The sequence below is a fragment of the Fringilla coelebs genome (assembly GCF_963513975.1).
Source record: "Fringilla coelebs genome assembly, chromosome: 1".
NCBI classification, from domain to species: Eukaryota; Metazoa; Chordata; class Aves; order Passeriformes; family Fringillidae; genus Fringilla; species Fringilla coelebs.
In genome coordinates, this window is record NC_140028.1 from 52290461 (window position 1) to 52304879 (window position 14419).

Here is a 14419-nt window from a genome sequence, read left to right on the forward strand (position 1 = left end):
CCATGAAGCTGATTGTCTTGAAGTTGTGTAAAAGCAGAATTTGTAGTAGCACTCTCCCACCTCTAGCAGTATTGAAGAAAAAAAGTTTTTATTCAGCAGAATTGCAAAACGGAGCTTCTTGGAAAATACCAGGCACCAGGCAAAACACAAAGAAAAGTGGTTCTCCAGCGCAAGGTAGGAGTGCTGGCACTCAGCCAGATGCTTGGGTGCTGGTTGTACTGCCTTGTCATCAGACTTGCAACCCCAAAATTGCTTACCAGTCTTCTGCCTGGCAGTTCCCTTGAGCTGGTGGTGGTGGTAGAGGAGATGGTGTTGGCCTCTATCTAGCTTTGTGTCTTCTTGCCAGAAAAGAAATATTGTATTGGGGAATTTTTGATCAGCTCTTCATTCTCATCACGTCTCTCACACATTATGCATTTACATTGCAAAATTAAGTTAATTTATTTCCTATACATTTCATTTCTTTATCTCCACATCCTACATTTGTCTAAATTAGACAGCAGACTCTGTGGGGAAGGATCTGGGCTTTTTTTCTCCTGCTTTTTTTACCCATTAACATCCTTCTGAAGTGCCACAGTGCAATTGCATGCAAATTATCACACTCAGTAATCATTAACTCCCATTTATCCTTAATGATCTCTCAAAGTCCATGACAGAGCACCGTGACTGTCACATCATTGCATTGCTGTTCCTTCTTTTCTTTCTATGTGATTTGCCCTATGTACACATTTTAGGAAAGCATCCACATACTGGATTTTCAATACAGTCAGGAGGCCATTGCCCATATTCAGCCCCTGGGATTTGAGCCTCTTGTTCCTCCAGAACCATGGAAAGGCTGCTCTCCCTCTTTTTTCTTTTTTCCCCTCTCCTGTCTTTTCATTCACAATTTAACTAATAATGAGCTATTCTTGGTTTCGGTGATTTGGCCTCTCTTTAGTTTGCCTTATATGTCAAAATTCTGCTTTGCCTGTGTGGGTGTCTCACTCTCTCACTGTTTCTACTTGGTTTCAACTGATCAAGAAATCAGTGATATTTCTGTACACAAAGTTTCAGAGGGACAGATGCATGAAGGCTGGAGTCCTACCCTTCTGGCATGCTTAGATCTGGCTGATAAATCTCTCCTGACCATTCTTTTCCTTTGGAAAAAATGCTGTCAGGGGAATGGGATGTTCCCTGGCAGGGAAGTGAGGAAGATCTAGAGCTTTCTCACCTTTCCAGATGGGATCCATATTTAGTAGGCAAGATTAAATCCATCAGCTCTGTTGTTTTGTATGAGGCTTGTGTTTGTTTAATGAAAAAAATCTTGCTTGTTTCAGCTCTTGTGAAAAAAAATAAACTTGAAAATTTGATCCTTTAAAAAAAAGAATAGCTAAGACAAAACCTGGCAATAAAGTGGCGCCATTAAAGGAGTTAAAAGCGGTTTTGCCCTGCAGTAGTAACACACTAACTCCACAGATGCACTGAGTCGTGCAGTGATGCTGAGCAAAAACACTGGGGCCCTGACCCTAAACCCATCGAAGCCTTTCCCTTTTCTTCAAAAGCTTCAAAGCTCTGAGTGTGTTGTCCCAAGGGCTGCTGTTTGTCCTGCCTGAAGGGCAGTGGGTGTCTGGCTGGAGGTCCCTCTGAGCCCAGGGAGGGATCAGGCCCCTGGTGCTCCCAGGCAGAGCAGAGGAATGGGGCGGGCTGCCCTTCACTGGCATCGCTCCCGCAGCCTGCAGCCGGGAGGTGCAAGGCACCAGGCACAGACAGCTGGGCTCCTGAAGCCAAAGGCAGACAAGGACTGGGGTAAAGAATGCAGGATTATAAAGGCAGAATAAAGAAAATGTCAGACCAGCTATTAACAGATAAATAAAAAAATAACCAGGAGTTACCATCCCACCTGTGGGTTCGGATGTGCAGCACTAGTTTGGCTGTAACTTTCCTTGTGATCTTTGTATTTCCCTAAAAGCAAAACCTTGAGCTCTGGGGATAAACTGAATCACCACGATAGTAAAAACAGAGGTAATGTGTTGCACAGCCCTGGACAAAGATGATGCTTTAATCATACAGTCTTATCCAGCCAGAGCAACCAAAATTCAGAGTGACTGCGGTAGAGGCTGCATAGGATTTTGCCAGGTTTGAATTTGATTCTTAATTTGCACTTTTGAGTTATGAAGAGAAAAACAATTTATAAAAATATGTGTGAAAAAGAGAAATGCGTATGCAAGGAGACAATAGAGAGGCTAGAAAGTCTATCTTCTAGAGGCTCTACTTCTAATCAATCATAAGTACCTTCCTTGAATTAATTTAAAACTTTTTTTTTTTGATGCCAGAAACATGATGACCAAAATTTTAATCAACTCATGAGCTGATTGCAGTTGTGTTTGGCTCTTGGTTGTCAATTAAAACCACATATTAATAGAAAGTTTGACTAGTTTTTACTTCTATCATGTTTTTAACATATAAGTTAACTTTTTTTTTCTATTTAGCATTTTAAAGTCACAACCTGCAGCAGGCAGCATCAATCAGAAAGCCAGCTGGGTTCAGAAGTATACAACCAATCACTTTTGTGTCTGTTCAGTTATTAGCAGCTGAAATTAAGTCATAATTAGTATTTGTGTAAATAGAATGTGGCAAAATTAGTCTAGGTAACATAGAAGACCAGTGTACTAGGATCTGTGCTATACACATTAAATAATTTCCTCAGATTACTGAGCCATAATTAGTTTCCTAATTTTTTTTTTTTTCATAGCCTGATCTGGGTGAACAATTAAAGTCAGTCATGTTTTCCTCTGAACTTGGTTTCCATTATTAGGAATTAAAACAAAATGGTGCTTGTGAAAGATATCAGTGCTCCAGAGACCGAAATGAAGTTTCCATATATAATTGCACATATGTCCACATGGCCTACCAACAAGGATAAAATCTGCTGTCTCAGGAGATCATCTTTCAAAGCCTGCCTTCCATTATACTGCTAATGCTGATAAATGTGTCTCTTTTGAGGCCAAGTGCCTGTATCTCCATGACAATTCATGAAAGTGATTCATGCAAAGAAATTGTTCATTGGCTTAGAATTTACTTAACCTTGTCTCTTATTTCAGCACAATACACACTGGAGTTTTCATTTGAGATGAGATGCAGTACTCTTTAATGTCCAACATACACAAAAAAACCCAAACAGTCATTCAATACCCTGGTACTTCCTGAAAAATGCAGGTTTTCACATGGGATGGATTTGGATGTAAACACAATTTAAGCAATTTTTCTTCCCTTTTTCACATGTTTTCACCGATCTCCCTTGAGAGCAGTTGTTTATCCCAGAAACAGAGATCACAATCTGCTCTGTCCTAATAACAGCAGTAGAGACAACAGTGTGTTTCCTATTTGGAAAGTAAGTTAGGAACTTCGTCTATTTCACGGCATTATGAGATCACAGTAATTGAAGTCTTCACTTTTCAAGGCAACCGTGCAGTTTAGTACACCTTTGTTGTGCTTTCTAGCTGAAGGAGCCCAAAATTTGAGACAGTGATGAGCAAATTCATCTGAGTAGTCTTTGTTTCATGGTGCCTGAGGGGAACCAAAGCGTGACATTAAAGGTAAATGGAACAAAAAGCAAATGGAACAAAAAGTGCCAGCAAATCATGGAACCTTTTCATTTGAGTCATTATTTTCCACAAAATTAGCTCAGCATTTGAGAAAAAAGATTGTGCTGGCACTCTTGCATCACTGAACTCTTGCACAGGTGCATTTTTTTTTTTGTCCCTCTTTAACTCTGGTCAAACTGCTTTGCCATTTTAACCAAGACCAAGCCAACTATGTGGTTTGTGCAGCTCTGTCTGTGGATTGTTTGCATACTTAACAGATACAGCTCAGAGAATGGGGAGGTGGAGATTTTGGAAAATAAGCTGCTGGTTGTTCCTCTATTGTAATATAATCTTGGGTTGGGGGGGTGATTATTCTTGGCAGGAGGACAGTGCTGATTTGAAGTGCCAGCTGCAGTTTGCCAAAGAGGAGGCAGCGCTGATGCGTAAGAAGATGGCCAAGCTGGGGAGGGAGAAGGACGAACTGGAGCAGGAGCTCCAGAAGTACAAGTCCATCTATGGAGATGTGGACAGTCCCCTGCCTACTGGGGAAGCAGGGGGCCCACCCAGCACCAGGGAGGCTGAGCTGAAGCTTCGTTTGAAGCTGGTGGAGGAGGAAGCCAACATACTGGGCAGAAAAATAGTGGAACTAGAGGTGGAGAACAGGGGGATTAAAGCTGAGATGGAGGATATGAGGTGCCAATATGAAAAAGAGTGTCTCAGCAGGGACCACATTTCAAGCATTCCTACCTCGCCCTACGGAGACTCTGTGGAATCAGCCACAGAGCTACGCAGGCACCTGCAGTTTGTGGAAGAGGAAGCAGAGCTGCTGAGGAGGTCAATCTCTGAAATTGAGGATCACAACAAGCAGCTAACGAATGAGCTGAACAAATTCAAGTTCGAGCCGGGCCAGGAGCCAGGCTGGTTGGATGACGCAGCATCCAAGGGTGGTGGGACCTTGCAAGAGGAGCTGAAGTCGGCCAGGTCACAAATCAATGAGCTGAGTGGGAAAGTGATGAAGCTCCAGTATGAGAACAGGGTCCTGATGTCCAACGTTCAGCGTTACGATCTGGCCTCTCACCTGGGCCTGCGCACTTCCAGCCCCAGGGACAGCGATGCCGACAGCGATGCTGGGAAGAAAGAGAGTGATAGTGAAGATGGTCGTCCGCCACAGCCAAAAAGAGAGGGGCCCATTGGGGGTGAGAGTGACTCCGAAGAAGTATATGAGAAAACGTCAGGTTTTGGGAGTGGGAAGCCATCAGAAGTCAGTGACCTGTGCTCCACCGAGCTCATGAGAGTGAAAGAGGACACTGAGTCGTTAATTAACATCAAACGTGAGGCTGAGCGACTCGAGAGGACTGTGGAGCGCCTCATCACCGATACGGACAGCTTGATTTATGATGCAAAGGTGCACGTAACCAGCAGCCCATCCACCGAGCAGGATTTCAGAAGCGCTGAGGAAAGGGGAGAAGATAAGCATGAACCAGAGCTTCTGGACACTGTCAACTCCAGGATGAAAGCTTTCCGGAAGGAGCTTCAGACCTTCCTGGAAAAGGTTGATCACATTGGAGAGGGCCTTAAGGAGCAGATGGAGGACCTCTCCCCTCTTCCCCATCTCACAGAGTCTTCCAGTTTCCTATCCACAATGACGTCCATGTCCCGAGACTCTCCCATTGGTAACCTGGGGAAGGAATTAATCACTGACTTCCAGGTAGGTCAGCCTCTTATTTGCCTTCATTCTCTTTACCGTTTCTCTTTCTTTCTGGCAATTGCTACCTTAGAGCTAATTTTCCTCACAGCTGCTTTGTTATGATTTCAGACCCGCAGTGTATTAAGTGTGTAACGTTAAACACTTTATAGTTTTTTTTCTTTTATTTATTTGCACAATTCCTTTGATTCAGAGGCGGTTCCTCGTGGCAAAAAGGCTAATCCATTGGTGTTAAAGAGATCTGTCTTGTTTTTGTCTGTAACAGCAGTGTTTCCCCATGAAAAAAAGGAGATTAATTAAAAAAAATAAATAAATCTGGTGAATGTAAATTAGAAGCCTTGCTAAGAAATGTGAGGAGGTCTTTATTATGCTCTCTTGTAAAAGGGTCAGGCATGTTCTCAAAAGCCTTGCCAAAAGAACCCAACCAAATGCAGTTTTCTAAGTGATGTGTTTTGAAAAGCCTGCTTACAGCTCACTCCCCTAAGCGAGCAGCGAGTGAGAAGCTCTGTAGCCAGCGAAGGACTGCCTTGCCTAAAGCGTTGCCCATGGGCGCATGTCTAAACTGCCACAACTGCCACACTGGATATGGCTTTTCTGCACCGCACAAGTAAGGAAGGAAGAGCCTTGTGTCCCATATCCTTCATGACTTGTATGCTTGCTGTTGGTTTGACTCATGCATCCTCATTGCATGCGCCTCATAACCAGTGTTTGCATTCTTTTTTCCTCTCTTTCTCTTTTTTGCTTTTCAGATGTTTCAGCCCATCATTTTGCTCATCCTCATTTTGGTTTTGTTCTCTTCACTTTCTTATGCCACTGTATTTAAGTTGTTTTTTCTGTTCACGCTTTTCTTTGTCTTGTAGTTTTTCAGTCGTCTACCTTACCCATTTTTGTTTTCTTTATTCCCTCCTGTCCTTTTGTTTTTTTGTTATAAACCGCCCATGCATCTAACAGTCCAAACTGAGGGATCAGATGGAGTGGCAGCTCAAACAAGATCGTGGAGAGGAGCAAGAGATTCGCCACCAGCGAGCCACCACCGACCCACACCGCAGAGCTGATGGAGACATTAAACTCTACAGGCCAGGAGACAAGGGCTGTTTCAGTCTAGAGGTCAGCAAAGCAGCCCGTCTTACTCACTGCCTCCTGCTGCCTTAGCCAGGAGATGAGTAACAGAAGCCAGGGGTTGGGGGAGTAAATTAGACCAAACACGGCACCCCTGTTGTGAAATTTGTGATTGATCTCACTTGCCCCGTGCAGTTTCAGAGAAGCAAATTTGTCCTAACTTTCGAGCCATCACCCTGCTCCGAGTAGCTTTGCCAAGGGGGAAAGTACAGTTCAGGGACCCTTTACAACTGAGTAAAGAAATGAAAGATCTCCAGAAGAGGTTGCAATCCCTGATATTTGATCTTGCTTCCTGGTTTTACTTTGTTGGATATTTTAAATCTGGAAAGACTACAGATAGAGAATGCTTTGCATTTTGCCTGTCAGTAGATGCTGGTGTGCATGTGTGATTCTCAACACCATGCAGGAATACAGCACCCTGCAGCTTCCAAAAAAGCTTATTTAAAGCATAGGTCTCCATTGTTTGGGTTGTTGAGTACTTTTCCATTTGTCAAAAGCACCAATCAGTTTTTATTTGAATCTTCATTCATGCAGAGGCCATATCTGCCTCAGTAAACATCTCCTTAGCTGCTTTCTCATGAACACAGATTGTCCGGACAATGCAACCTGTCATGAAGAAAACAACTTTGAATCTGCCTCCATAAAGGTGGGCTTGGAGTAGTGAGAAACTTTTCTGCTGGCCACTGGGGAGCCAGTTCTTGAAGCTGTGGTGGTTAGAGTAGCTTCTAGTGAGGGATGAGTTTTAACATGCTTTTAATTCTATAGACACATGAAGAAGACTTAATAGATTTGAAATCCTAACTGGGTCTGGAGAAAGGGGACTGCTGGCTAGGACAGCTGGGTTAGCAAGTAGGCAATTGCAAGGCCTAGAAAGCAGGGGTAGAAAGACAAAAACTTCAGGGCAGCTGGTAGCCAAACAGCATGATGGTGTGAATATGAAAGGGAAAGTGGCCCTTCATCTTAACACAGGTAATTCTTTGCTGGTTTTGTTTGGTTTGGTTTAAAATATCCCGACCGCACAGATCTTTGGTAGGATTAGAACAATAATTTTGTTCAGCGGCATTTCTTCCAACTTTTCACTTGGAACAGTGATAATAGACCACAGGAAGGATATCTGATAAGTCCAGGACACCATAAGCCTGTCAGTGAAGGGTAAAGTAATTCTTCTTCAGCTGTGAAAGGGGCCAATGAGGTAGAGAAATCTTGTTGTTCAGCATGGATCCCTTTGCAATCAGAAATTGATATTGCTCAACAGTTATGGTAGATAGGGTCAGAAAATTACTCCAGCAATATTCCAATATTTCTGTTTAAATTCTGTCATATTTGTTGGTTCCCCCTTATCTTTGATCAGTGTTGTTATTATATTAAGACCTGTATATTTATGCCCTCTGTTAGGATTAGGGATTTGGCTAATTTTGGCACCATACCATTTTTTCCTCTCCCAGGATGGGATGAGGTATACAATATGTACAGAAAACTGTACTTGAACAGAGAAGGGAAGGTTTTCACACCATAGCCTGGCAAGGAACAAACCAGTAATTATAATCCAAGGCAGAGAATAAACAGTTTAGCACCAGATGTGCTCAAAATATGACCTAGGCTGGGGCTCAAATAGTCTAACTTGAGAAAATGTGGAAGACTAAGATGTTTTTACAGTCATGGTCACTTAAGCAAAAAAGAACATTACACTGCTTTATGCTAAAACTTTTCAGTGGGAAGGCAGCCCACTGAAATCTTGAAAGCTGTAGTAGTCAAGTGAAGGAGAAGATTTCTCAAAACAATTTTGGAAGGTATTGTTTTATTATTTCATTATTCAATTTAATTTCATTATTCACTTAAAGTATTTTAATTTATTTTAAATTTTTTTTTTCAAATTTCATAGACTGCACTAGCAAAAACTGTAATCTTTTTTGTTTCAGATGAATGAGCAGAAAAGAATACTATTCAAATACCAAAGGTGTCTTTTTATTATCACAGACATTTCAAATGGAGACTCGAATGCCCACAGTGGGGATGGCTATACATGAGTCTTTATCTGCTTTGACTTAAGCAGTGAAAATATATGCACTGGCCTTTCCTTTCACCGAGGAAAATGTTTTCTTTTTATTCAGGCAAGCTCATCTGTCTAAATTTATTTTTTCCAAGCTGAATTTTAAATTAACATTTTTACAAGCAATGCCACACAGCTTCCATTTAGCGATTCCTTATAGTTTTAAAAATGAGCACCATGGGAGCTTAATTGTTTTATTAAATACAATAAATGCAGACAGACATGTGCTTGAAACTACCCTGTGGCCTAACTGTAAACATGTGTCATTGTTTGGGCTCTGTGCTTTAGTTGTTAGTGCAACAGGATTATTAGAATGTATTTGCATGTTAAAGAGGTGGGTTAGAGTCCCAGTCCAAGGGAAATTATATCTTGAAATTACCTTAAGAGCAGGGCTTTGTTTTCTTGCTGAAACAAGCCTTTCAGCTGCTGTTGTGGGAGGCTGGAGCCCATTGGGGTGGATTTTCAATCCATTATTCATGATTTTAGCAGAGCTCTGTTGTGGTGGGATGGATAAATCACTCTTTACTATCCAAGGAAAAAGCAGGTGAACTAGTAAGAATTGCCCTGGCTAAAACAAACAGGAAAACTAAAACAGGTAACGTGGAGCAAACATCTTATGGCAACAAATGGAAACCAATGGGAAAAATGTTAAATAATTTTTCACCTGGTGATTTCTGCCAATGGAATGTCCATAAATGAAAGGCAGTTTTCTCAAGCAATTGCTTCCTGTTTATTCAGAAGCAAGAAGACATTCAGAAGAAGAAAAATTTCACTCTTTCAAATGACCAGATATGGCTTGGTACATTTGATACCTGATGCTCTAAATTTGAGCTGTTCTCCTAGTTCTCTTCCTTCAGAGGATCTCAGTTCTGCCTTTTCCTGAACAAGCACATATCAAATGCAAAAGCACTTTGCATTCTAGATTTTGATTGTTTTCATACATGGCTTACACATTTAGTTCTGTGCAGAAAAATGCCATAAAATCTCTGACACTCTTAGGTTATGTAAAGAACCACTGAAGGGAATTCATGTAAAAGGAGTGAATTGTCACCAGATATTTAAAATAAAAGCAACTAGGCTGGAGAAGGTGAGAGCATGTCTTAAACAACACATTTCCCACAAGGTCTAGTAATAAAATAGGAATAGCATATAAGCCACTTTTAATATATTTATCCATTCTCCTTACTTATCATGCCAATAAGGAATGTATGACTCTAAGTTAATTACTGGGTTAAGTGTGGACCAACCAGATACAGTGATGTGCAGCTTAGGTAAGTCAATTTACCACCTGCTTTGAATCAAAACTTCTGTATGGATCCATTTTGGTGTATGAGGAGAATCTTGATCTATATTTTGACAGTTCTGTTTTTTAACTGGTGCTGTTTCTGTGCAATTTTCATGACTCCATGTGAGTGTTTTTCAGCTGGATGGTTTTTACAGCAGCTCCCAGCCACGTGCTGAAAATTTGCACATGCATTTCTCTGGTTAAAGGTTTTGTTTTTCCAAAAAGGAAACAGTGAACAGTTTAGACATTGTGATTTTTTTTTCTTCTGGTAAAAAAAGAAAAAAAAACCAACAACAACAACCAAGGACCACATAGAAAGTTGTATGTCTTATGTCCACTATTCCTCCAATACAAAGGTGTGGGAAGAAGAAAGATAAACTGATGCTGTGATTATTCCTTCCCACCAAGATTAGGGGATGCAAGAATAATTTACTTTGATGTATTGTATTCTTTCTTGCTATGTAAGATTCTGTAGAGGCTGACAGTGTAATGGCTTAAAAGACCCTTTATGATGTAAATCTGGATATTTGAGTCCTAACTGAACTTGGTGAGACTTTGTGTACTATCGATACAATGAGATGGATTTTTAAAGACTTGGAGTGAAGTGTTCTGTGTTTTCCCAAACTCAGAGGCTTTTCATATAAGCACAGACAAACAGCCACAGAGCTGCCCATTCTACACTAGCAAATAAAATATATGTTGTCTATTTTGAAGGGGTGAGAAGAGGAGTACATCTTCAGAAGCAGCCTCTGTGAATTCAGTTAGATGTGAATTGCATGTAAAAGGTATAACAAAAGGCACTGGAACTTTCTGACACATGCATTAGCCAGCTGTCAATCTGTGAAAAAGTAGCAAGTTTAAAACCATGTGTTCAAATATAAGGTCCAAATATCAAAGCATTATAATGTAGCTTTAGAGGAGCAGCATAAAATATTCATCTTCTAACTTGCTTCGAATTGCATGCAAATGCTGGAAAGCATCATTCTACCCTGCCTCCTCAGGCCTTATTTTGTTTGATCATTTCTGGGGGGGGAAAAAAAGTTTAAGAGAAAGATTCCATGAAATTTCATGTTCACGGTTGTTGCATATAAATTGATTAAGTTTGCAGGCGAATTGAGGTTGCAATTAGCTACGGTAAAATGGAGAAAGCAGACAAATAAAACCCAGCCATGCCTTGTCTTGGATGGCAATCTTGTAAAAACAAGTCATGGCAGGTATGTGGGATTGTGTGAGTTGCAAAGTAACCTAAAAAGCTGTCAACACTCTTGAGTGGGGGGAAAGGGATCGGTACAGTGGGGGAGCAGTGGGGAAGTCCCCAGGACGACTTTTCTCTGTGCATCCTCTTGAGGTAAAGACATCAGCATGGATTAGCTTGTTCTGGAATGATAACAGGTGAGATAAAGTACTGAGCAGAAGGATTTGGCAGTGCCTGTCTGAGGGGACAGGAGTGGAAGTGTGTCTGGTAATGCAATAACTGGGATACATGGGAAACTGTTAGTCGGTGTTGAGCTGTGGATGAAGTGCCGCTGTTTCCGTGGTGCTGTGGTAGAGTAGCGCTAGCTCGTAGTCCCCATGGCATTGTGTTTGTACGTCTTGTGGTGAGTGTGTGTCTGTTCTGTGATGTCAGCACGTTGTGCAGTGGCTGGCTGTTGTATTCGGGGTGTCTTCTGTTCCTCGTGTAGCACACTCCTTCTTCATGAGAGCAAAGGAGGCAAAGAATGGAATATAACAGGTTATCAAGTGTTGTGTCCATTTTGCAGTAATGTTCCTTCTCAAAACAAAACAAAACCACAGTTGTGCCGCAGACTACAGCCTCCTGGTTGTATGATAGGGGACTGATTTCCACATATAAGCATCTAGACACCCATCAGAGCAGTATCAGGTACCTGAACTGCATACACAAATATTACATGATACATTTATAAGTATTATTCATCCACAATCCTAATCGATTGTTTAGCAGCAATCTATTGGGCACTTAAGCAGTCTTACCTCCCACGATCTGAGCAGTGGAGCTATCCCAACACCGCTGGTAGAAATGACATTATATATTATTATAGACTATGAAGAGTTCTCAGGTTGCATAAGAAGGGAAAAGTTGTGCAGCTCTGTATTCATGCACTAGCTGCTTTTCAACTTAAATTTACTTTAGGACTTAAAAAAATTTATTGTCCTTAAAGAGGCAAAGCAGTTGTGATGTGATTTTGCCTTAGCATGCATGTAATACTGCATCTGCTTTCATGATATATTTAACTTTTTTTCAGTAATTCCAACAGTTCCCACATAATCCTAGCAGTGAAGTTTCCTGAAATTTGGCTTTTCATGGGCTACATACTTGTAAAATAATTGGATGGGTTAATAATATTGAATTCATAAAGGGAAGGAACAGTTTAGGTTTTTTTAATTGTACATTAATGAACTGATACATTGGTTTTTGTTTGCTTTTTTTTTCCTAAAAAAGCCTGATCAGAATAAAATAATGCAGAAATTCCTGATGAAAGTAATTTTCCTTTATTGCATGAGAGAATTAAACAAAGAATTCACAAATGATTGTGCAAAACTGACAAATCCCATCACAAGCAGTTCTTTCCAAATCCAAATTTTGACCTTATGCACTATAAAATATCTGCAGGCACATTACAGAGACAGATGAAATTGATAAGGCAGGTAATGTTCTCTTAGTCACTGTATGTGTACCTTTCAGTGGGATGGAATTGTCTTTTCCTCAGGTACAAAACAGACATTCACAAGTCAATAAATTACTCAAGCAAAGCAGGAACTGATAGGGCCCAGAAAGTCTGTGTAGGTCCACTTTTGGTTCTCAGCAGAGTGTGATCCTGCAGCTAGTTTTTGGGATACTTCCATTTGCCTTATCTCATTTTTTCCCAAGAAGAGGTGTCTGTTCCAGGGAGAAATAAATTTTGAATAACCAAAATGTTCCAACAAGGGCTGTGTGGCCTGAACAGCAGCTGCTGCTGGCTTTGCTCTGAGAGGTGGGAGGAGTGGCGAGGAGGTGGATGCTGGGGCTGGGGAAATGGCAGCACAGCCCATGAGAGCAGTCCCACGACCTTTGTCGTGTCCTTGCAGCTGCTGAGGCTGGAGCAGGCAGGACGTGGGCCAGCTGAGAACTTGGGATTGCACTTTGAAGCCTGAAGCAATCCTGTCATTTAGTACATTTTTGCTCTGGGAAGTGGGAGTTTGGTGCTGTAGGGCTTTCTGTGGTCACACACGTGAAGAGGATGGCATCGAGCCGAGCATCACTTTTGTACAGATAAATCAGTTTTGGCACCAATGTGAGAGACACAAAGGGAAGGGCACGGAAAGTTCTGATCAGAAATATAAGTGCCGCAAGATTAATTACTGTAGTATAAATAATGAGATCTGACTCTGCCTTCTTGGGTCTTTATTTTTGAGTTAAGTAACTTTCAGGAGTAAAGTTGATGGGATGCCAAACTTAATGAGAACATAAAATTGAAGATATTAAGATTAAAACAGTATTGGACCTGAAAGGGAGGATACTTAATTATTTTGGTCAGATCTCAGGCTCACACAGCTTATCACTGTGACATTTTTGTTGTAATTATTTTGAGTGGAAATCACAGAATGATGTTGACTTGTGTGAAGAACTGTCTTGTATCTGAAGAAAGGGATCTTAGGTATACTTGATTTAATAAATGCTAGCCCATTAACTGCCCTATCAAAACCATTGCAAATGAATAAATAATTAGGTTCAATATGCATGCGTTAGATTCATCTTGTGCAGAAGTGTTGAAATTTTACGGCTTTGATTATGATGAAGAAATGCACCACCAAATATGTAATCCTGCAAACAGGAGTCTCAGCTATTCAAGTCAAACTCAGAGCAGAGGCCTGAAGAGAATATCCAGTATGTCACATCAGCATTCCAGCTTTAGTTTCCAGAAGAAGCCACACAGGAAATTCCCACACAGATTTAGGACATTGTTATTTATTTGCACACTGTGCTTTGGTTTTAACTATTGATAATCTTGAGTTGTGCAGATGTCTGTCTGTGGCTCTTTTCTCTTTCATTTTTTTTACACACCCAAGACACGTTTTCTGCTAAACCTTTCCCTTTGTCCTGCTGATCAGCTCAGGGATTCCCATGTTTTACCTGTACAGAATGTATCGATACAGGAGCTTCAGGCTCAGCTTGAGCAGGAGACAAGACTTCACCGAGAGGAGCAAGAAAAGTTTTCAGAAAGGATCATCCAGGTAAATACAAAACCCACCTGCTGGGAGAGACGCATGACCATGATGTGTGCCGTGAGCCTTGTTTGTCAGGGCTGTGGGAACTTGTGTCCTGATGGATGTGCCTGTGTGACCTCATCTGAGTAAATGAAGAATCTGGAATCTGGGGAAATCTAAACTCAAGCCCATTCTACCACTGCCAATCTGGCTTCTCTGCTTGGTGGAGAGAATTTTTGTCCTCCCCTCTGCAGGGGGAATCATGGTAGAGACATGAAATACTGCATGGAGAATTCTGTCACCCTTCAGCTCTTTGTGAGCTGGGGAAGGGTGTGTTTGATCCCTGGGAGCTCAGTTCAGCTCCATACCTTATCCTGCCTCCTCCTAGCCGAAAGAAAATCCAGCACCTCTCTGAAGTCAGAGGAGTTGCTATGTGCACATAGCTGAGAAACAAATCAGGACATTCATTCTTGTATTTCTCAGTACTCAGT

General features: G+C 41.4%; 1 protein-coding gene across 9 annotated transcripts in view; it reads left to right on the forward strand.

Moving 5' to 3' along the window:
- The window catches only part of LOC311163506 (microtubule cross-linking factor 1-like), a 102195-nt gene that overhangs the window by 56487 nt on the left and 31289 nt on the right, over positions 1-14419 (forward strand). For 3 of the 9 annotated variants that reach the window (XM_084222405.1, XM_084222409.1, XM_084222411.1), the window contains exons 5-8: positions 97-174; positions 3946-5271; positions 6220-6375; positions 13863-13955. In XM_084222405.1, coding sequence (XP_084078531.1) covers positions 97-174; positions 3946-5271; positions 6220-6375; positions 13863-13955 — 1653 coding nt within the window. The remainder of the gene's footprint in view (positions 1-96; positions 175-3945; positions 5272-6219; positions 6376-13862; positions 13956-14419) is intronic. The other 6 variants (XM_084222407.1, XM_084222413.1, XM_084222412.1 and 3 more) reach the window with 3 other exon arrangements.